The sequence below is a fragment of the Carassius carassius genome, chromosome 33 (genome assembly GCF_963082965.1).
Source record: "Carassius carassius chromosome 33, fCarCar2.1, whole genome shotgun sequence".
In the NCBI taxonomy this organism is placed as follows: Eukaryota; Metazoa; Chordata; class Actinopteri; order Cypriniformes; family Cyprinidae; genus Carassius; species Carassius carassius.
In genome coordinates, this window is record NC_081787.1 from 5,755,960 (window position 1) to 5,779,054 (window position 23,095).

The following is a 23,095-nucleotide window of genomic DNA, read 5'->3' on the forward strand; positions in this document are numbered from 1 at the left end:
CTTACTGCATCCTTTATTTTCAATCTTTAAATTGATTAATTTCCTAGTTGGTAAATTAAGAAATTTTTTTTTTAAACATTAAGAATAAATCAAAATGAAAGAGGAAAGATTAGTTTTTTTTTTTTAATTAACTGAATATAGAATTTAGCTGATGAAACAAAAAGTTTAGCTATATATTCTGAGATGTTTTCTTTGTTTTAATCATAGCAATATCTAAGGTTAATGGAGCAAATAATTAACATGCAGTAGTAAATATATAATGCAAAGTTCTACAGAGAGTAGCAAACACCATTAATATCAGGGTGTTTAGAAAACTAACCGAGCTGTTTTAATCTAGTATAAATAAAATTTATTATAAAAACTTATTTTGTTAAGGGGTTAAAGTAATACAAAAAGTATTTAAAAAATACACTGACACGAAATAGTAGTTTTTTTATATATAGTAGGCTAAAGTTATTATTATTATTAAGATTATATATATATATATATATATATATATATATATATATATATATATATATATATATATATATATATATATATATATATATATATTTAGGAAGTCTTTTATATTTTTCTTTTTTAGCTTTTGTTATAATAATATGTTATCTTTAACTTAAACTTAAATCCTATAGATATATTACCGTGAACTGTTTGTTTTTTTTATTTATTTTTTTATAACCGTGAACTGTTGCGGCTCGTGTCTTTCCTGCAGTGACGTCATTTAAGGAGAGCGCGCGAACTCACCTGAGCTCTCACCTTTCAAGTGCACGCGCTGCTGTTAACGGTAGACAAGTCTGTGAGTCCCAGTTTATCTCACTTGCGGCGCACGGGGTAAGTGCTCTATGATAACTAGAGAAATTGAGACGGCAGTGTACCTTTTCTACGAACGCACTTTTGGACATTACCGATTTACTAGCGTGAGGCGTGTTTCTATTGTTACTCGAGTCGCGTGAATTGTTTGAAATGTTTACGCCTGTTGAATGTTTATTTAGTATGTATACATTTATTGGAAAGGGGGTCTTCTGCTTTCTATCCCTTTAAAACTTTGTTTACTCCACGTGTTATATATAGACCGAGCTGCCAGAGATCCCAAAACAGGCCTCTGATGTTTCTGTCAGGTGCACAAGACAATTTAAAGGCGGTCCGATCAGGAAATAGATTGTGGCTCTGAGGGAGGTATGAGGCAAAACATGAGCTCCGCAGGAAAAAAGTTACTAGATTTAAAAGAATCCAATGAACTTGTTTTTCTCATTGTTATTTTTTTTTCTATAGACCTTCCTACTTTAGATTTCACTGAGAAGAGCACACCTGCATTTTATTTTTTTATTTTTTTATTGAGCACTGTGATTTAGATGCTTTTTTTTTTAGACATCCTATGTAATGATGTATTGTATGAGTTTTTTGTGTGTCTGTGTGTGTTGGTTGGATGTGGCTCAAATGCACCATTAGTGGATGGTAGGGTACTGTGAGACATAATTGCTGTGTCTTGACCAGATCTGGTGCTCAGAAACAGTGGAAAGCCACAGCTGGTTATAGTGCAGGTGCCCTCATACTGTACAGAATTATCAGATTATTTAACCTATTATTTATTATATTTGCTTAGAAATATATATTCTATTTAGAGTAGTGTCAGTGGATAATAATTGGTAAGGTTCTGCTCGCAGAGGATAGATTTATTAAATAAAAAATTCTGTGATGGAAAACGGCTGACTTTACTCCATTACTCCAGTCATGTACCTTCTGAAATCATTCTAAATGCTGATTTCTTTTTATTGTCAACGTTGAAAACAATTGAGCTGCGAAAGAACAGCATTTAGTTGAAATAGAAATCTTAGAATATATACATATATTTACAGTTTGATCAATTTAACACGCCCTTGTTGAATAAAAGTTTTAATTTATGTCCAAAAAAAACTTTTCACTGACTCCAAAATTTTGAACGGTAGTGTATGTCTGCTGTTTTTTCCTCTGATACCTAAATCCCTTTAAAAATGCCACTGGCTGCTTCACAACAGCGATTGCTGCTTTTGACCACTAGCCTTGGCCCCTCCCCTTATCGAGGGCTTGTCCGGGATAGGGTAACCATTCACTGTCCCCTGTAATGTTAGCCTGGAGGCTTTGCAGTGGGTTCAGTCATGGCCTAGGCTGGAACTTGAAGAGCGCTGTATGAGTAGAGGCGTGTTTTAGTATGCAGGGACAGCCCAAAAGTGTGCTGACAGCAGCCTGGACTGTGCCACATTCCTATTAGACAAACCATTACTGCGAGCCAGGAGTGGTGCTGAAGGAGGGACTACTGGGGCTGATGGGTATTTTAGAGCTGGCAGTCTTTATATATGCGTGTGTTTAGTGTGGTGTAGTGTTTACCACAGCACTAATAGGATTGATTCTGAGACATGGAGCTATGAGTGCTGCAGGAGCCTGAATGGGATGTGCTGAAATGACAATGTTATGCCTGGTAGGAGTCTTGAGTTTTTTTTATTTTTTTATCTATACTGGATTAAAGTTGCAATGCAGTTTGATGAATACAATACATATGCATGCTTTCATTTTGTTTTTGTTTTATTTAACATTAACTGGCATGCTGTGAAAAAAAAGGATTGCTTGAGTAAGCTTATTTGCTATGCCATGTGCTATGTTATTATGCCATGAACTGATTTAGTGTCCCAGTTATGATATTTTTCCAGACTGGGCTCTTAATAATTAGGGTGCTTTAACCCTCAAGAATGAATGATCCATTGTATTCACTGCTGCTTTTTATGGGAGTGTGACATATCAGTTTTATGTTGCTTCAAAGTTGAAATAAGAATCATTCATCAATAATTCTCCAGGCGGTAGTGAAGTATTAACAGAGGGGCTCTTGTTTCTTTTATCCCCAACCCTTGCATGAGCAGTCAGACTTTAAATGACTAAGCACAATGATAGTTCCCAAGGTAATGTTTCACTCAAGGAAGTTATTTTTGCACTCCTTTTTAATTCTGAATATTAGGGATAGTAATGTTTAAACAAGAGTTATGGTGAATGTGTTTTATAATTATGCTTTTATGTTAGAAAATGATTAATGCCTCTCAAGAAATTAATGGGATGCCTTGGTCCATTTGATTAACTTGAAGATTATATGGTCTGTGATTTGTGGTACTGCTATTTATTTGCATACAGTTTTGTCTGTAATTGCAGATTTACTCCATAGTTCCACATGTGCACATGCTTTGTTTGGGGTTTGTTATTTCAAAAGAAGCTAGACAGAGAGCTTGTCTCTTCATTTGCATAAACTGGCCTCTTTCCTCATTGTACTTGACAGAAGTGCATTAGAGCATGCACGGCCTTTCCCTCAGCAGAGGCTAAGTATGCTATGCCTCTTCAACCCCTGTGGAGTAATAATGTTAACTTGAGGAGACAGAACCCAAAAAATAAACGAGAGATTCAAAGTAGTCTGGCCTTCAGAAATGTATTAATTCATTGATGTATTTTCAGGACACTGAAATTGATTTGTATTCAATCTTGAATAAACTGTATTGGTCATCAATTTTCATAAACTTAAGTGGCATATATTTCATATTTCATTAGTGTTTGTGTTAAGTCACAGCAAGGTAAATTTGTTTGAAAAAGGCATGTCTGCTGGGGTGTGGACATCCTATCACAAAGCTAGCTCTGTCCCTTGTTCCTATTAAACACAGCAAGGTGTCTCAGAGCTGCTTATCTAAATACTCTAAATTCACATACTCCCACTGACCCATCACCACTCTCCATCTATCCCATATTTGTCTCAAACTCACGTTACATGTCACAGTTACTGCTAAGGGTTCTTGTGTAAGGTGTAAATACAAAGACAACTAATTACACCTGTTTGTTGGTTTTGTGAGGTGTTAGTTAAACTACTGTTCAAAAGTTTTTTGTTTTTTTTGGATATAAATGTATTCTTTCAGCAAGGACATTAAACAAAAGTGGATCAAAAATGACAGAAAAGAAATGTAAAATGTTGTAAAAAAAATGTATTTTTGAATAAAAAATGCATTTGATATAAATGTATGTTTTTTACTTTAAATCCATCAAAAAAATCCTTTTAAAAAAGTATCATGGTTTGCACAAAGATATTAAACAGCACTGTTTTCAACATTGATAACCAGACATGTTTGAGCATTAAATTAGCATATTAAAATAATTTCACCGCAATAAATTACATTTTAAATCGATTATAGTAAACAAATTGTAATAATATTTAACTATTACTGTTTTAATGTAGTTTTGAACAAATAGATGCAGCTTTTGTCAGCATGAGGCATTTTTTTTATCTTACCCCAAATGAATGATAGTGTACAGTCAGAGTTTCAGTGATGTTCTATAAAAAAACTTTAAAAAAATAAAATTTCAGTTCCACATTAAGAAGGACTAGAGGTTGATAGCCTTTGAGTAACTAAGCTCTTGCATTTTTAATGGTGTTTCTCTGGGAAACATGAAGAATTAAACAGGGGATCAATTTCCTCATTACTGTCAATGTATTTGGTCAGTAGATTATGTAACCTCTCCACAAAGAAGACCGTTACTAATTTTGAATCCAACAATACCACAGGTTTCACATTTTAATTGGCCAGGATGTGTGTTTGTTCAGTGAAGTATTGTATCAACAATATCTAATACCCTTCTAATTTCAGCTCCAGCACACGTTGAGTAACCTCTACAGTATATTCTTTATAACCTCTCACATCAATTTAGACAATAGATACATTGTTTAAAATATCTTTATATTTGTTTTCAACTTTTTTCTCTCTCTCTCTCTTTCAGGAATATTCAGACAATGGATTTCAATAAATAACCCTGTGCTGAAGTCCAGGAAACAACTAATATAATTCTCATAAACAAGAGGTTTTTCAGATAGATGTGGAATTGCTCATAGCAGCTGATCCATGGAAACCACGCGTAGATCCATGAATCTTACTTTCTCCATGGAGGACAAAAATGGAAATAACATCACTTGCCCCAGTGAGCATTCCCCCGATTCACTCAGGGGCTCTAGCAGTTTGAGTTGTGGCAGTTCAGAAAGTCCTCCTGATGTGGAAATGGAAGGCTGTATCCCTTTCCCAACAAAAGGTGAAACTTCTTCAAAGATAGTGAAATCAAGTGGCACAATTGCTGTAGACTTTGTCAAATCAAACATTGACAACTGGAATGAGAATATGACTCTCTTGATAGTGGACCCAAAAAACACTCAATACAATGGCTGTGACAGGAGCTCAGAAACCTCCCCAGACTGTGGTGAGCGAGAGCTGTCTGAGGTGAACTCCTGTAAGCCATCACGTCGTAGATCCAATGAGAACTGCTGCTCCGTCAGCTCTGATGAAATGGTCATGAGGAGTAACAGCTTTCTTCTGCACGAGAATGATCAGCCTCTTAGCATCTCACTGATTGGGGAGTCGAGAACCTCCGTGGATATATCTTCAGATCTCAATGTCGTATCTGGCATGTTACCTGATGTGTGCGAGGGCCTAGCCGAGGTGCCACAAGAAGAGCCCAAGAATCAGGGTACCTACATCCAACCAAACAATCAGACATTTCTCATAGATGAAAAGTCATTGAGCGTTGAGAAACTTGAATGTGGCACACCTGTTCATTATCACAAATCCAATAAAAATGTGGAAAAGTTGGTATGCAGCAATGGTGGATCCAATCACTCAACCCCATTGGAGGGAAAAACTGTGCTGCTTACTGCCTCTGGGGATCTAGACATCAGTGGCAATGCTCAAACCTCAACTCCAGTGCAGTCTGTGAGTAACAAGACATTTTGCCTCCCATCTTTATCTGAGTCACCTCTGAACAAAGATGAAGGTGATTCAGTGAGTCCAATGGCTCAAGTTATCCATCAGAAACAAGGCGCTGCCTCTCAAAAGCCCAAAACACCCTTGACGTCAGCCAGTAAAAGCAATAAGATAGAAATAAAACGTTTTCCAAAGCCTAACTTCAGTAATATAAAGTCTAAAATTATGTCACATGCCACCAACCCCTTCAAGACATCAAGTGCACGAGTTCCAAAGAATTCATCAAATGCTGTCACTCAAAATAATGAAAGCCAGACTATGGACCAACATAAGTCAACTCCTACCAAATCCACTTTTACTGCAGAAACCAGCACATCTGCCACACCAGCTCAACGTGTAAAGAGCTGTAATGCAGCTAAAAGAACTCGCTCATCAACTTGCCAAGAAAATGGTCTGGCCTTAAAATCTCGACCTCGCCGATGGTCTGAAAGTGCTACATCTTTCAAAATGAGTAAAGATGGATCACAAGAGAAGAGTCCACAGGTCAGTGGAGTCTCGAACAGCCTTGTCACACCACAAAAAAACACTAAAAGAGGTGCTCAGAATCAGGGTGAGAAACCTGCAGAAAACGAGTCAAATAGAGAGTACACACAGGAGAATGAGTCTCTGAAGGTCCGAGGGAAGAATCAGAAAGTCAGTCTGTCGGTGAGTATGTTATCAATAACCACTAAATGGTTGATATTAAAATGATATTTGTTAAAATGATCAAATTTATCCAGAATTAACAGTTAGATGCTACAAATAGATTTCAAGAACAAAACATTAGTAAATTTCATACCATACATAACACAAAACATAGGCTAAAGCTAGCATTTAAGCATGATATTAACTTTATTAAAGATTAATAAATGAAATTGAGTGTAAGATAATGGCAAATGTAATTCTAAAATAAAATTGGGGAAAAGGAGCATGCACAATTAAAGTGAAAGTTTATTCAAAAAGAAACATTGACATTTACTCCCCCTTATGGTGTTTCAAACCCATAAGACTTTCGATCATTTTTAAAGAAACCTGAGAGATTTATGTCCCTCTGTTGAAAGTCCATTTAAACTTTAATACTTCAAAAGTTCATAAATGGGTAGTAAAAGTAATCCATATCAACGGAGCGGTTTCATCCAAGTCTTCTGTAGAAACACAGCCACTTTATATGTATTAAGTGGAAGCATTTATTCACATATGAACATTGATGAAACACTATAAAGTTCGTGGAGCACATCAAATATGGTAAACAGATACTTAACTGTACTTGCCTGACATACAAGAACAAATCTTATTGGTTGCAAACTAAACTCATATTTTGAAGTGAAAGTTTTGGTCACATTGACAATCAATGGAGGTACAGATATATCTCAAAATTTCATGAAAAAATATGTGTCTTAAAGATTAATGAATGTCATTCAGGTTTACAGGTGGTGATAACGATTACAGAATTTCTCAATTTCTCCTTTCATTGTTTCTTTATATATCCAATATTTATTTATATATCCAGCCATCTAAAAAAAACATAGTTCACAAACAAAAATCTAAAGAGAGAGTGTGTATGCAGTTGCTGTTTGAATTACTGCTGCGAGAGGGCAGCACGCTGAGTCTGTGGAAAATGCATTGTGCACACATCGCTTAATGTTTACAGAGCAGGAGATGGTTGCAAAAAAAAACTTGCCAGTGACTTCAGAATTCCCATTGGGACTTTATTACAATAGCTGCTCGCATATCAAGTCTGCATGAGTTTCAGTCCCAACCTTCAGCTGTGTTATGGCCAAGGTTGCCATGAGCGTGGGGAGCTCAGGCTCGGGGCGGCATGCATGGGAGCGAGTTGCTGAAAGGGAACTTCTCTTGCAGGCGGGGTCTGCCAGGCCAGCAACGGCAGCAGCATGTGAGTGGAGTAGAAGCAGGCTTGGCCCCCAGCCATCGCCAGCCAGGAAAAGAGCCACCTCTGCTGCTCACGTTCCAGCTGCACACCTACAACCACCACCTTCAGCCTCTAAGATCAAACCTGATACAGCAGGAAAAGATTGCAGCAGTATCACTGACATGCCTTCACCCAGAAGCAAACTGAGCACATCTGATGGTAAGGGCAATGTGCGTTAAAGAGCTTTATCTTTCTGTGGTTTGGTCAGCTTTAAATTTTACAGTGCGAGTTGGTGCATGTTAATAGTAGTGGTTTGATTTTCTTATTAATGGTCTAATGCTCAGTTCTGAGCAATTTAAAAATATTTTTTTTCTGTTTTAATATATTTTGAAATGCAATTTAATCTTGTGATGCAAAGCTAAATTTAATTTTAAGCATCATTACTCCAGGTTTCAGTGTCACATGATCCTTTAGAAATCATTTGATGGTAACTTTTTTTTTTATTATTATCAATGTTAAAAACTGTTAATATTGGTTCTTAATATTTTTGTAGAAACTGTGATGCATTTTTTTTTCAGGATTCTTTGATTAATAGAAAGTTAAGAAGAACAGCATTTAGAAATCTTTATTTTATAAATTGTTAATGCTAACCAAATAATTCCATGTTTCTTTTTTCACACATATGTGCTAGGCAATAAATGTAATATGTCTTTTGTTATTCTTTTTTTCTGTGGGCTAGGTAAATATTTTAGGGCAGGTTTGGATAATTTTTGGCAGATTTGAAGCAGATACAGTTAGCTTGTTCATATTCAAGATGGGCAAAGTCTAAAGAATTTTTCAAGTCTATAAAAAATGTACCCCCTTTAAATTCTCTTTTTTAGAACCCATTTAGCTTTTTGTTATGTTTGTACTGTATATTATGTGTTAACTCTCCATTTTTTTTATTTGGGGGGGGGGGGGGGGCTGGCATGAAACATTCATTGTGTTTTTGGAGACTTAAATTGCCTTTTTACATGCCATTTACAGCACAAGCATCTGTACACTTATTTGTGACACCTGAAAAACAATAGATGTATTGTTGGCCACTTTCCCTCTGCAGTTGAGCTCAAAATCCATTTAACTGAAGGTGCAAGTGCAGTTTCAAGATCCCAGTCCAGATCTGCTGTGTTCACAGCTCCAGCATCAGCCTCCAAACTGCCCATGAAACCCAAATTACAGACCAAGAACTCCAGTACTTCTCATTCAAATGGACATGCAAAGCAAGGTGAGCCTTCCCAGATTGACAGTGTGGCCGAGGGAGAATAAAAAAAAAAAAGATAATTAAAATGAAAAAATTAATTATGGATAGAAGTGACCGTTTTAGACTAGATCAACCTCATGTTATCCAGTTTGACCCACATTCTCTGCTAGGTCAGTGTTGCCTTAAATCCACAGAATTAAGATTAAATCCCTTCTAAGGGATTCAGTCTACTCTAATTAAAACTTTTTGGAGTTGCAAATGCATTCAAATCTGTGTTAACTACAATAATAAGTATACATTCTTGAAGTTTTTCATCAGGTAGCCATGTTGTTATATTTCTGTTTGCTGTCAAGTCACCTTTATTTTTATGGCACTTTATACAATATTCCAAAACCGCTTCACAGTATTAAATAACAAAGTAAAGGAATTAAGATGCAAACTTCAAAAAATAGAGGCATATATAATTTCTGCTTTTAAAGCAGCTGGTGGCAAGACAATAGTATGAATATTCAGCTCCAGTCAGTTCAGTGTTGGTTCAATTCAGTTTAATAACTGTGTAAAGTTCACTCATTATGAAATGGGTTCGGTTCAGCTAATAGTGTGATTTATTTAGCTTGAGTCAGTTCAATGTTGATTTAATTCAGTTAAATAACTGTTGATGCTGCAAAATTAATCAGTTAAGAACAAATTTAGTTCTGCTATAAAGTGGAAAACAATAGTAGTAATATTCAGCTCAGCTCTTTTTAAACCCCAGCTGAGCCAACCAGAGGCACCAAGGAACCCAAAATCCCCAAATCAGCTGACAGAAAAAAATAAAAATTAAAACTTGGGAGAAAACAGGCTCAATTTCCTCTGGCCTAAATGAACAACCACTGATATTGTATCAGATGTTTTTCAGTATTGTGTCTGCTGTTGTCATAACATATCAAAAATCACTATACAGTATCAACTTGCAGCAGTGGAGGCCCATCAAAGAAGGTGCAATCTCAGGCAGAGTTTATCTGTTTATAGGAGCAGGATTATCATCAAAAAGAGATATGATGATAAAGCCTGCTGATGTTTTATTGCTTTGATTCAGATACAAGCCTCCTAGGAAATTCCCTCCCAGGCCCACAAACTAACTAATGTACTAAAAAACTGTTGAAGATTTATATTGGTTATTTATTTGGTTATTTATTTTTATATCAGACCATGCTGAGCCCTCTATGGGAACCTTGAGTAAACCTTCTAACAGGACCACATTGTTAAGGACCAAGCTGCAGTGTCCACCTATCCGGAGTGTATCATCAGGTAAGTAATATTTTCAATATTTTAAGCATTAACTTTTGCATCTCAGATGGATGGCTAATACAGTGAATCTCCTGAAAAGGCTGGGGGGGGGGGGGGGGGGGGGTGTCAATTCCCGTAAAATCAAAAGAATGAAAAAAAAAAATTAGGGTCATTTATTTTGGTTTGATTTACTCTAGACCTAAAGTCATACATGTTTTCTCTTCTTTAGGAGTAGGATGCAAAAACAGATCTCCATCAGGTTCGTCAAGGTCTTCATGCAGTCCTCTGAAAACCCCAACCACAACCAGACTCATGAGACCTGCTGCTACTCCAACAGGTAAAATGCCCCGTTTATGATCTTGGAAGTGAAGTGTACATTTAAAGCAAAATGCATATAAATTGGCAGTTTAAAATACTTATACTGAGTATTTTAATTAAGTACATTATATATTTGCATTTTTTCCCCCTTTAATTCAAATAAATCCCATTGCTACACTGTATCTTGTCTGATCTGTGAGTGGGGTGGCAGTTGTCTTGCACTGTGTGAGCTCTGTGAAACACCCTCTCAGCAATGCAGGAATATTTGATCACAGCTAAGTCTGTAACACAGCTGACACAGTCTCTCTTGTCTTACCACCCATAAGTACTGTAATTAAGAATGGCCATTGCATTCCTCTCAAAGATTAAGTCTTGGGTGTATGCATGCAGCATGCCTTCAAGTCTGTGAGACTGGACTCTGCCATCACACTGATCAATAACAATGTTTTGTTCCAAAGAAATTTGACTTTAAATTATGGTGTTATTCTACATCTGTGGACATAATCATTTTGAATTACTTTTATACAGTAAATGGATTCAGGGGAGACAATAGGTTTTTTTTTTTTTTTTTACTTTTCCAGCGGCCAGGCTAGCGGACATACCAGTGTTATGGTGTAACTAGTGGTGACCGTGTTACTGACTTCACATTGCTTCCAAATGCGATTTTTAACAACCACATTCCTACATTCCTATTTACGAGCATTCTGGTAGTGCATGAAGGCAGCATTAGTGAAAATAGGCAGAGACAATGGTAGCTTTAGCAATAAAAGCCTAACTCCAGCACTGAACTGACCCTCGTTTGACCCTCGTTTGTGAGGCAGTCCAGTGTAAAATGTTTGCACAAATGTATAGTACTTTTCGTTTTTTTTTCCAAGACGTTTCCTTCGAAAATGAAAGTTATCCACCATTTCCTCAGAGGTCTATGGAGACTCCTATGTTCTTTGGTGCATTCAAACACATGACACTTTAATGGCTCTTTGGCGCTGACATTGTACCTCCAGCAGCTACAGCAAGAGAACAGTAATGGCGGGCCGCAGCTTCTCACTCAGGGCTGTGTGTATATGCTAATAGGGCAGAGAGCATCACAAATGGGTGGGACTTTCACCAACTATGTCCTCATAGTACTGAGAAACCTGGAACTGCTAGTGTGGGGAGACTGTTTATGAGTTATTGGGATTATAAAACAATGAGTGGGTGGATTTTTACCATTTATAAGCTGGTTGTTTTCACACAACTGTTCAAACACCATATAAAACTGATTTTTGCAGTCTATGGCACCTTTTAAAACAATTTTATGACCCTGACCTCTAGTATTTGAACTACATCCTGAGCTGTGCAGACATGCATTGTCTGCTGCCATCAACAACCCCGCATGAACATAATTGCATTTCAGACATAAAATCATGTCTTCCATGGGTTGCACGTATTATTATTATTTATTTATTTTTTATTTTTTTGAGTTCTTGTTTGCATCACAGGAGTGTGTTAGACAGTTTATGTGGTTGCTTGGCACTGGTCTGTTTGTGACCTCAAAGAAATCCGTTCCCTGGCCTTGTTATGGGTCTTATGTTTTATTTTTAAATAGAATTTACACCTTGGGACGAATTATATATTTCCATTTTTCTTTTTGTTTTTATTATTATTTTTGTTTTTATTATTATTAATACAAAATACAAAAGAAAAATACAAAAAAAAGAAAAACAGAATTGTAAAATTACTCCTTGTTACTTTCCATCCTGCTATCTTTAACCCTCCTAAATGTTTGAATGAAGGAGAAAGCTGTGAGAGAGCGAACCCAAACACCCACCCACTCACTCCTGCTCGGCTGCTTTCTCCTCCCAGCACCCTCCCTTCTTCTGTTTACCCAGCATCTTGCACCTCCTTAACACCCAGTGGAGAGCGAGAGATGCTGAATGTCAGTGAAAGAGGACTAAAACTGGAGGATGCTTTCTGCTCTGTCTCATTTGTCTCTGGGGCTCCTGCCCCTCTTTAATCCAGGCTGCTTTAGTTCATTTGTTTTTGTTAAAGTATGATGGGAGACACGGATGTTTTCTCCCCCTCCCTTCAACACAGTCTTTGCCATTTGTTTGGCAGATGTATCTTTTGCTTTAGCCTCACGTGTGCTGACTGAGGCTGTTGTTCTTTTTGTTTTGCTTATGAAGAATTGTTCTCTTCCTGTCTTTTTGGCAAGATGTTTTTCTCTCCCAAATTTTCCTTGTCCAACATCCATGTGAGGCTGACAGCGAATGGATTGCTCCGAAGCCTCCAGCTGTTGTCAGGATGCAAGAGTACTGTGGTGTTTCAGGCAGGTCTGTTCCTCAGAAAACATTTTTGTTGTTGTTGTGGCTTTTCTTCATTCTGCACAGTGTCGCAAGGTGCTGTCTTCGCTCATCTGATGTTGATTCTATCTTTAGACTCGTTTTCTCTATCTGCCAAAGAGTATTTGATATGTGTATGTGGCCAGTAGGCATCTTCTTGCTAACCATAAATATAGCCTGGGATCTTTTTGCAAATAACATGTATATTTGTGCCACAATTTGGGTTATGGTAATCGGCTACCAAGTCGGTAGATACATTTAGTTCATATTTACCTTATTCCTCTATTCAAGCAAGTTGGTTCACAGATCTAAAAATGTAATTTACCTGTTTTCAAATGCTCAGAGGTTATTTTGGAATGCAATGTCTTGTAAATATTTTGACAAGGTAAATTCCCATTGAAGAGATAAAGTAGAGATGTTTGTGTCAGTAAATATTTTTATAGTGACTGACCAAATAAGGACTCTAATAAATGAGGAAGCGACTATTTACTCCATGTTAGTAACATCACCGAGGACTATATTTGATCTCAATAAGTATTTGGGTAAGGTTTCACCTGTTTGAAATACACTCTAAAAATAAATGCATGTAAGCTACAATTATAGCTTTAGTGATAACCTGATTGATGTTTAAATATGTTTTTGCATGCACTGCATTCGATAGGACACCAGTGTTGTCATATTCTAGGTTACTACATTTTTCCACATCAATGAGTATTGCATAGTAATTGCTGTATAGCAAGCTAAACACAACACGCTTATTAAACTTTCATTTTTCTTTTACCTCATAATTATGTTGCTCATGTGTAAGGCTATAGATAATTTTAGTCATCAGAATGGGTATTTTTGCATATATTTTATTTATTATACTTTGTCATTAATTCCATATAACACCAGTTTGTTTGCTTGGCATTAAAGGGGAGCAGTCAAATCAGTTATACATTTTGAAACCCATTAAATATCAGAGGTATTTAAATAATGGGAAAGGATTTCACACAAATTGTATAGTTGTGTAAACTTACTTCATCTAAAATTGAGATTGCTATAAAATGTGAATGTTTAGACCATACATCTTCGTATTCCAAGGCTTTAAAAAAGACCAGCTAAGATAGAGAAAATGTATGCGTGTCTCAGGAGTATTTAAATAATTCTGATTAATAATTCATTTCAGTATGTTGTTTTCTGTTGCGCTACCGTTTTTGTGAGGCATGTAGAAACGGTAATGCTCAAGATGTGCATTATGAAGATCTGGCAACAGTAAATCATTTGTTATTCAAGAATCAGTGTTTTTGTTTGCTCGTTTATTTGTTGTCATTTTATTGTTTGCCAGGTGCATACAATTTTGGCTCTAAAACCGTGAGCTGTATCACTATGCATGGGATCCAAGTGCACTTCCTGGATAACCCAAAGCACTCTAATAATTAAGATAAGACTGATTAACTCTGCTGTAATTACAAGTTGGATAATTACGTTTGGGATAACCAGGTTGATCTTCCAGTCTTTATCGCTTAATCTCATACGGGATTTGTATCCAAAAATCAAATGCCTGGTCTTTTTGGAAAATATCAACAAGAGATCTTCCCAAGGCAGTATTAAAGCAGAAAAGGGGGAATATATATATATATATATATATATATATATATATATATATATATATATATATATATATATATATATATATATTTTTTTTTTTTTTTTTTTTTTTTTTGCCACTAGCTTCACTGAATGGAATCGAGGAAAACAAGGTAGTGCTGCTCTTAAGATATCCATTGAGATCATATTGTCATCTTGATGCTCAATAAGCAAAGCAATAAATTTGATAACACCAGTGTTTAGACTTTAAGGCAAACTACAAACTTGCTTAATTAAAGTAGACTCCAACTTTAGCTAGAAAAAACGTAAAAAAAAAAAAAAAAGTCACGCTTAAAATTTTAGCAAGATGCCGCTTTGTATGATTGCCTCGGTGTGGAGCTCTCCCATTCTTTTTTTATGTTTAGTCATTCAGTTTTACTACTGGACAAAAGGTAACCCATCAGACAAACATTTTTTTTACTTTTTCTACATAAATGAAGGTTCATGGTTAGATGTAACAACCCAGACAATTTTCTCTCTTAATTTAGAGGCACTCTTCATAAACTGTAAACCTTTCTACTCGCCACTGGAGTTTTCCTCGTTTATTATTGTGAATGTTTATGTCCCTCTGGATGCATGCGTGAGCACAGCGCTTCAACAGCTAGACGAACAAATAACTGAAATGGAGCAACAGTACCCAGACTCTTTTAATCATTCTTTTGAGATTTTAATAAAGCAAATGTCTCTCTTGAACTGCCAAAATACAGACAGAACATTTACATTTCCCACCAGAGACAGTGATATACTGTACTGGACCACTGCTACACCACAAAAAAGGATCCATATCACTCTGTCCCACATGTAGCTTTAGGGCTTTCTGATCACTGTCTTATACAGACCTACAGGCAGAAACTAAAATCAGCTTATCCTGTAACAAGGTCTGTAAAAAGATGGACTAATAAAGCAAAGCAAGATTTACAAGCCTGCTTTGATTGCACCGATTGGAGTGTTCTGAAGCTACAGCCACAGATATGGACGAGCTCTCAGACACTGTAACTTCATACATCAGTTTCTGTGAGGATATGTGCATCCCCACCAGGACATTCTTATCATTCAATAATGATAAACAGTGAGTTACTGGGAAACTCCAATAGCTTCGTCATGCCAGAGAGGAGACTAACAAAGGAGATCAGAGTGGCTAAACAAAAGCTACTCTGAAAAGCTGAATAACCAGCTTTCAACCAACAACCCAGCAACAGTCTGGCCAGGCCTGTGGAGCATCACCAAGTACAAGACGCCACCCCTGCAGTCTGTGGAGAATCAATAACTAGCTAATGATCTGAATGTGTTTTACTGCCAGTTTGAAAAGCCCAGTATCACACCTCCCACTTGCACTGATCTACACTTCATGCATTCAACTGCATCCCCCCGCACTGGAGCCCCTCAGGGTTGCGATCTCTCCCCACTGCTCTAAAGACCTGCACCTCTGTACTGATACAGCAGCAAATGCCGTGACCGTTTTGATAAGGAAACAACAGAAAAGACCATTTTAAGTTTAAATTTCATTAATGTAATGGTACTTTTACTTGTAGAATATTTTTGTACTCTTTCTACCTCTGCTCTTGGGTGTTGCATGATGGATAGGTTTGATTTGATTTTAATTGTTGTTTGTCTGTTTGTTTGCTTGCTTGCTTGTCTGATTTTCTTTCTTTTTTTAAAAAAAAAATCTGCATAACTGATATCATTTAGAGTTACTAATCAGAACTTGCACATTCATGTACATTCTGTCTGTTCTTAACATGAGTTGTCCAGCAGAGGGAGCCACACAAATGTTTACCTAGCAATGACATCTTATGGTTTGAATTATATTGCATTTTTAATGTGTAGGCTAGCCTGATTACTAATTTGCCACTCCAAGGCCACAACCAAAATTTTAGCTTTTTATTTTTGCCTAGTTTTTAACAGAATGGAATGTGTAAATTATTTTAATTTAGGACCACTGTAGCCGAGTTGGCAAAACCAAAGCTCATCTTTATTCATAGTTCATGATTCATGATGTTGTTGTTGTTGTTGTTTTTTTGTTTTGTTTTTTACTAGCATTTTGTTTAATGTCTTAATTTAATGTGTGTTAAATAAAATATTCTAAAAAGCCAGTCTGGATTACATTTCATTAGTGCATTAAATATGATTTCAGGAGAGACTGGTCTGCACAAACAGAGGTCAAGGACAGTAAAGTGTTCATAATATATTTGCCTCTTTCAATAGTTACTATAGGGAAGTTTTTAATCAGGACTGTAATGTTTCCAGTTACTTTAATCCATGTGATAAGCTAAACGGCTCTATTTATTTTATGGGTGGGTACTGTGAACTAACAGGACTACAGCAACTTTGTCTTGAAGGTGTAACAGGATGCTGGAAAGGAAGAACATTCATATATATACTGTGTGTATTCTGAATGTATTGTCAGATTTTTCTTTCAGCAGAAAATGTCAGCATTCTAGACAATGTCTGTTGAAAGTCTTTTGACATGTTTCCACTCTTATTTCTTAGTTGTTTCTCAAAAGACTGTTTCCTAATTTTTCTGTTTCCTAATAGTGTTAAACAATACACATTTTGTGACTTAAAAAGCTGTCTCTAAAAGGACTATTGTGAATTACTACTTGCATTAATTTAGAAGCTGGATAGTTGCATGATTAAAAATATATGTTCGTGTATTCATTTTCATAGCTGTGCAAAATGTTTTTAAGCATTGTGGACAAACTTGCAGTGCTGAAAATGGTATTCAACCTTCAAGTATTCTGTGTCTGTGTGTGTGTGTGAGTGTGTTTTCCTACATTCTTAAGGCATGATCTAAAATGCTGAAAATCACGAATCGGTGCTAATCATTTTTCCCCCACTGAAAGTGTTTCTCCCTCCTTTTTTGAAAGAACTTTCTCCTTGCTTTTTTGCCTTCTAGAAACCAGAATTTAAATGGTTCAGGCTACGGGTTTATTTTCAGATAATTGTTTTAAGTTTATATATATATATATATATATATATATATATATATATATATATATATATATTAGTGCTGTCAGCGTTAACGCATGCAATTAATTTTTGTCTGGTTTAACGTGTCAAAATATTTAACGCAATTAACGCAGCATCCGTAAACATCCCAAAGTGCCAGTTTTGTCGATTATCCTCATAAGAGCAATCTTAAATGATTTATTTAAAGTCTAAAATGAACAAAAAGAGTTGTGAGAGAATGAGGCGAGATCCATAGACAGTATATAAACGGTGAGGTATAAACGGTCTGTCTGCTCTTAAAGGGACAGCAGCCAATAAAGCTTCCTGTCAGTAAAGTTAAAGAACAAAGGGAACAGAGAAAATGACTCGCTGCTCTTGACTAAATAACTTTTTGTAGCTTTAATAAGGATTAACTATTTAATTTATAGTTTATGCAGTGCAGACTGCATATAACTTTGATAACTTTATTAAATTTCTGTATATTTCCTAACTGTTAAGACAGGAAGGGCAGGAGTAAACATGACATTTATTATGGGTTTATGTTAGCATTGTTTAAAAACTGTTATATTTTTGAAGCCTAATAATAAATGTAAAAAAAAAATAAAAACAAATCAGTAGCTGTATTAATATCAGTAATAGTGGCCTTCATTCATAAAAAGATGCCATTTAAACAAGTATTTAAAATATACTATCTTTATGTTGTTTCTACATTAATTTGATTAACTGTGAAATTATTACATTAAAAAATAAATTAAAAACGTACAAAAACATTTCTTTTTTTATTGCGATTAATCACAGAAAAAATGTGTGATTAATCTAGTTAAAGTTTTTAATCGATTGACAGCACTAATATATATATATATATATATATATATATATATATATATATATATATATATATATATATATATATATAGTGTGTGTGTGTGTGTGTATAATATATTTTTATTTATTTAGATTTTGTACAATATTTTTATTTTTTAAATGGGTACTTTTTATATATAACGTCTTTGGCAGTTTCTTTGCAGATGTAAACTTCGAGTGACATTGAGGGGAAAGGCCTCATGGGGGTTTGTTGTCCCACCCCTGACTTATTAAAGCTGGTATTTCAGAAATGTCCGAGGCTGCTCACACCAAGTTGTTATGTAATAATTCTGCTAGGACAAACTGGATTAACAACATAAAGACTTCAGTTGTTGGCATTGGAAAAATGTTCCTGTAAAAGCTGTATTTACTTCACAGGGGTTTTACGGCTTTATACGTTGGTGGTTTACTTCAGGTAACCTTCCTCTAGTAGTGAGGCTGCATTTTTTTAGAGGGATTTGTGCCCTGATTATGTCCTGGTGTTATATTTATGAGCTGGTGTAAATGAAACCACCGTGGTATAGCCCTGCTAAAATAAGAGGTCTCTGATGGCCGGACATTATTTAGTGATGGGGTGAGTTATCTCATTCAGCATTGCATTTGGTGAAGGGTTGAATCTGTTTTTGGATCGTCTCTGGGATGTTAATGAACATCTGTGACGTAGTTGGGTCTAAGTTCCTTGAACTGGAGAAGCACTTTGAAGAAAAATAATGCTGAATTTTGTCACAACGCTGAATGCATATTCTCTTACAGTTGACAAGAACAAGTCAAGGACGAGTTCCCAAAACCAGCAGCCCCCAACAAATCGGCAACCGGATCTGGTACCACCAGAGAGTAAGTCCAGAAATTTGGAGTACTACAAGGCTCTGTGTGAGAAGAAGAACCAGACCATCCAGCAGCTGGAGAACACGCTTCGATGCAACAATCGCAGGTTTGAGGCTGTTGCTGTGGTCATAAAGCATCTATGTGCTGGGGTGAGTATTATGAGATGACATTGCTTATGTTCATTATGAATCATTCTGCTATACAGCAGACATGAATAATACATGAAGATTGTGTTTTTGATCATTTGTCAAGTTAGGATTAGATTTCTTTGGTTAGTTAGATATCTAGATATCAAGTTGGGATCTGACCACCCAGCACTGATTGTATTGGTTTGTAGTCCTAGTGTGTGTGTGTGTGTGTGTTTGCAGTCAGGTAATGTTCTGCTGGTGTTCTTTTAACTCTTTACTACTTTTACACAACATTTTCAAATAATTTTCAAATGTGATACTTTCAAAGCTTTGGCTGTCATACACCATCTTTTATAAAATATATGTTTTTCTTTTGTAATACACTTACCACCCTAGATGTATGAAGCTTAGGTTACATGTAATCTCTCCAGCTATTCCTGACTCTGGACCGAGTAGAGCTTGCTAATTTTAGAATTGTCCTTGTTACATTGTATTGTCACATCACTACAGCACATGTACCTTGGTGAGTGAAATTCTTGGGAGTGTGCTCCAGACACTGCAGAAACAATTACATATAGACATACTTCCAGATTTGTACATATGTACACATTCTACATTATGTACAGGTATATACACAAAATATGCAAAGATGCAGCAGGTTATACTTGAACTGGATACGCAAAATGTCATGGGTGTGCATTGGACGGTATCCAGTGGTAGCACATAGATTATTGTATTAAGTGCTGTGTGTACGTATGCTGCAGGGTGTATTAGTTCTGACTGTTCATTAGTCTGATAGCCTGAGGGAAAAAGCTATGCCGCAGATGGCTAGTGTGAGATCAGAAGCTGCAGAGACATCTTCCTGAGGGCAGCAGATATTTTACATATATTTTCCACATACTGATCTGACACATAAAGATCTACGCTCATTTCATCTCGTGTGTGTGCACATTTGTGTTTTAATGAGCCTGTTTTGAATGTTCTATAGCACAATAACGGCAGCTATTTTCATGGAAATAAAGTGAACAAAAATCAAATAGACTTCTTCAGTTTTTGCATTTTAGGTAGGCTATGTTTGCTAAGGTTAGATTATTATATTGAATATATTTTAATTAGTCTAATACAATTACTAAAATTAAGAAGAATGTAAGAATGTCGTTTTGAAAAATTGCTATTTATCAGCATGCATTATTTTAGACAATTATCCAAGAAGTTCAAATTTTGAATGTGAAGTCTGTAAGATTTTTTTCAAAGCATTCTAATTTGTTTTATTCATTTTGTTTTGTATTTATTTTGTTCAAATTATATCTAGCTTATTTTCAAAGTTCTCTGTGTTTATTTAATGTAAAAGTCATTAGTTAATCGTTTGGTGCATGTATGCAGTAGGCCTAGCCTGCGTTTAAAAACTGAGGTGTCGCTTTCAGTTTTGTTTTAACGGTTAATGTTTTATAACGCTTATTACAAAAAAAAAAAAAAAAATGTTTTTGTCGTGTGTGGTGCTTTTGCTGGCGGGAGTGGACACACAGGTTGTGGGAGTGGGCGGGTGTGAGTTTAAGAAAACAGTCCCACGCAGGGCTCTAATAAAGTGTCTCCACTACATGGCGTCTGCAGCAACAACAATACTACAGCAAGAATCAAAGTAACACCTTCTTTCTTTTGCATGAAAATTTGGGCGGTGTTATGCGATTCTTCCCACACAGTGACGGGGGGGGGGATTGTTTGAAGGAGGCAGTCTAGGTGGGTATGGAAAAGTCTTAACTTTTATAAAGAATATCTCTTTGGGTTTGTGTCTTTTAGTCTTTGCAACTTTACAGATCTTATCTATGCAAAAACAGCTTGTAACATTCCAAAGAGAAAGGGAAACTTAAATGCATCATATGACCCCTTTAAAATGGCAATATGAAGACTGGTTGAAAAAAAAGTGAAAGTCGTGACATTTGCCAAGTATGGTAACCCATACTCTGAATTGGTGCTCTACATTTAACCCATCCAAGTGCACACACACAGCAGTGAGAAGTGAACACACCGTGAACACACACCCAGCGCCAGGGGAGCAACTGGGGGTTCAGTGATGGAACTTCAGTCATATATAATAATAAAAAAAAAAAAAAAAAAAAATATATATAAGAGAGAGCGAGAGCAAGAGAGCATGAAAGTGAGTGTAGTGTTTTGGCAGTGTCCCGTATAGGAATCTGTTAAGCATTCATTAGGAGGTTGGGTTTAAGCGTGTCTGTGTGAGAATGTACCAGTTGCTGCCTTGATATGGTCAGAAGCACACTGAGATGCTTCGAGAGCTGCTGAGGGCTGCTTCATATCCTTTGTTTTGTAATGAGCTGTCAGCACACTGTGTACATTGCCATAATTTCATTATAAGAGGCCACACATGATTTCCCTAAAGCAGTAACATCAATTAATATAGTTGGTAATGATAAATGAATGTCTTTCAGTATTTTCCCACTTAAGGTCTTGGTGTAATGACATCATTCTAAATATTTGGCTTTCATTTTTATTTTATTTTATTTGTGATATTTGGCTTTTGATACAATAGTAGTTAAGATTGTATTTAGTATTGTTTATGCCTCACCAAACTACAACAATATTAATGTTGAATTTTTAACAAAGTTTTTTTATATATATATATATAATACAAAAGTAATATGATGTTGTTGTTGTTGTCTGCTGCATAGAGATAAATAGTATTTTTTAATTGCATTTTTTTTTTTATTATTCTAAAAAATTATTTTGATATAATTAAAATAGTAATGTTATCTTCTATTGTATGCAGAAAACATAATAAAATGGTTACAATTTTTTCTGTATGCAGTAGGAACTAACATTCATTTATATAATAATTGTAATAGAAATAAAAATAAAAAATTAATAAGTTATAATAATAGAGTTACTATTATTAATATTATAATATTCAGTTATTTTCTAATGCATAGAAAAAAAATTGTATTTTAATAATAATAATAATAATAATAATAAAATAATTGCTATTATTATTAATGTTGTTATAACAATCCATTATCTTTAACTGCATTTAAAAATAAGGGATTATTTTTACAATTAATTATTTTTAACTATTGTTAAAATATTTAAATATAAAAAAATATAAAATTAACTATTCTTAACTGTTAATACTACAAACTAGGTATTGGACCTCTTTTATTTTTGACACCAAAATTTTATTCTGTTAGCCTTGTTTTCAGTTGAGACCAATTATTATTATTATTATTAAGTGACATCCTTTATTAAGGTTTATTGTCCAGTTGTGAATGTTTAATAATAATATGGATATAAAATAGTTTCCTGCGCTGCTTTCAGTTAGCAAATTCTGAGGAGGTACTGAAAGGAAAGCAAGAAAAAGACCGCAGTCCTCCTCTGTCCTCTCATGTCCTGTGGGAAGGTCATTGCACACTTCTTCTGTAACATGCACCATTTCATTAAATGCCACTCAATCATCCAACTGTCAGACATTTTTTTATTTTTCTCTCTTTGTTCTACTTACTGTGGGTGTCCTAAAGTGCATCATTTATGTAGCAGCCTACCAGGCACAATATAGCCGCCTCCCTCCATTGCCCTTCTTTTAGATATATTACGGTATTCTTTCACCACTGAGAAGGCAAGCGGTTGGAGGAGGTGGGAGCCAATGAGCTTTTTCCACTAGTCCCTCCGATGTAGATCGAGAAGGCAGAGAGAGGAGGTAGAGGTGGCAGAGGTTCATGCATCTGGGCTGCTGTCTTCCTGCATTCTGGACTGAAGTCACAGAGACGGGATCATGGGCTGCTCCGGCAGCAAAGTGTGCCTTAACAGTCCCTGCACTGGACACAGGGTAAAGACATTATCCTCACCGCAAGGTGCAGGTGGGGGGATAGATTTGCATTTGAAAT

General features: G+C 35.8%; 1 protein-coding gene across 5 annotated transcripts in view; it reads left to right on the plus strand.

Annotated features, from left to right (window-relative positions):
* Positions 1–722: 722 nt before the first annotated feature.
* Positions 723–23,095, plus strand: part of LOC132113558 (microtubule-associated tumor suppressor 1 homolog A) — a 34,186-nt gene continuing 11,813 nt past the window's right edge. For 2 of the 5 annotated variants that reach the window (XM_059521377.1, XM_059521380.1), the window contains exons 1-7: positions 723–834; positions 4,783–6,458; positions 7,653–7,881; positions 8,762–8,926; positions 10,091–10,192; positions 10,401–10,508; positions 19,003–19,223. In XM_059521377.1, the coding sequence (XP_059377360.1) occupies positions 4,905–6,458; positions 7,653–7,881; positions 8,762–8,926; positions 10,091–10,192; positions 10,401–10,508; positions 19,003–19,223 (2,379 nt within the window). In that variant the 5' untranslated portion in view covers positions 723–834; positions 4,783–4,904. Of the gene's footprint in view, positions 835–4,782; positions 6,459–7,652; positions 7,882–8,761; positions 8,927–10,090; positions 10,193–10,400; positions 10,509–12,331; positions 12,799–19,002; positions 19,224–23,095 lie in introns of those variants that run through there. The other 3 variants (XM_059521379.1, XM_059521378.1, XM_059521381.1) reach the window with 3 other exon arrangements.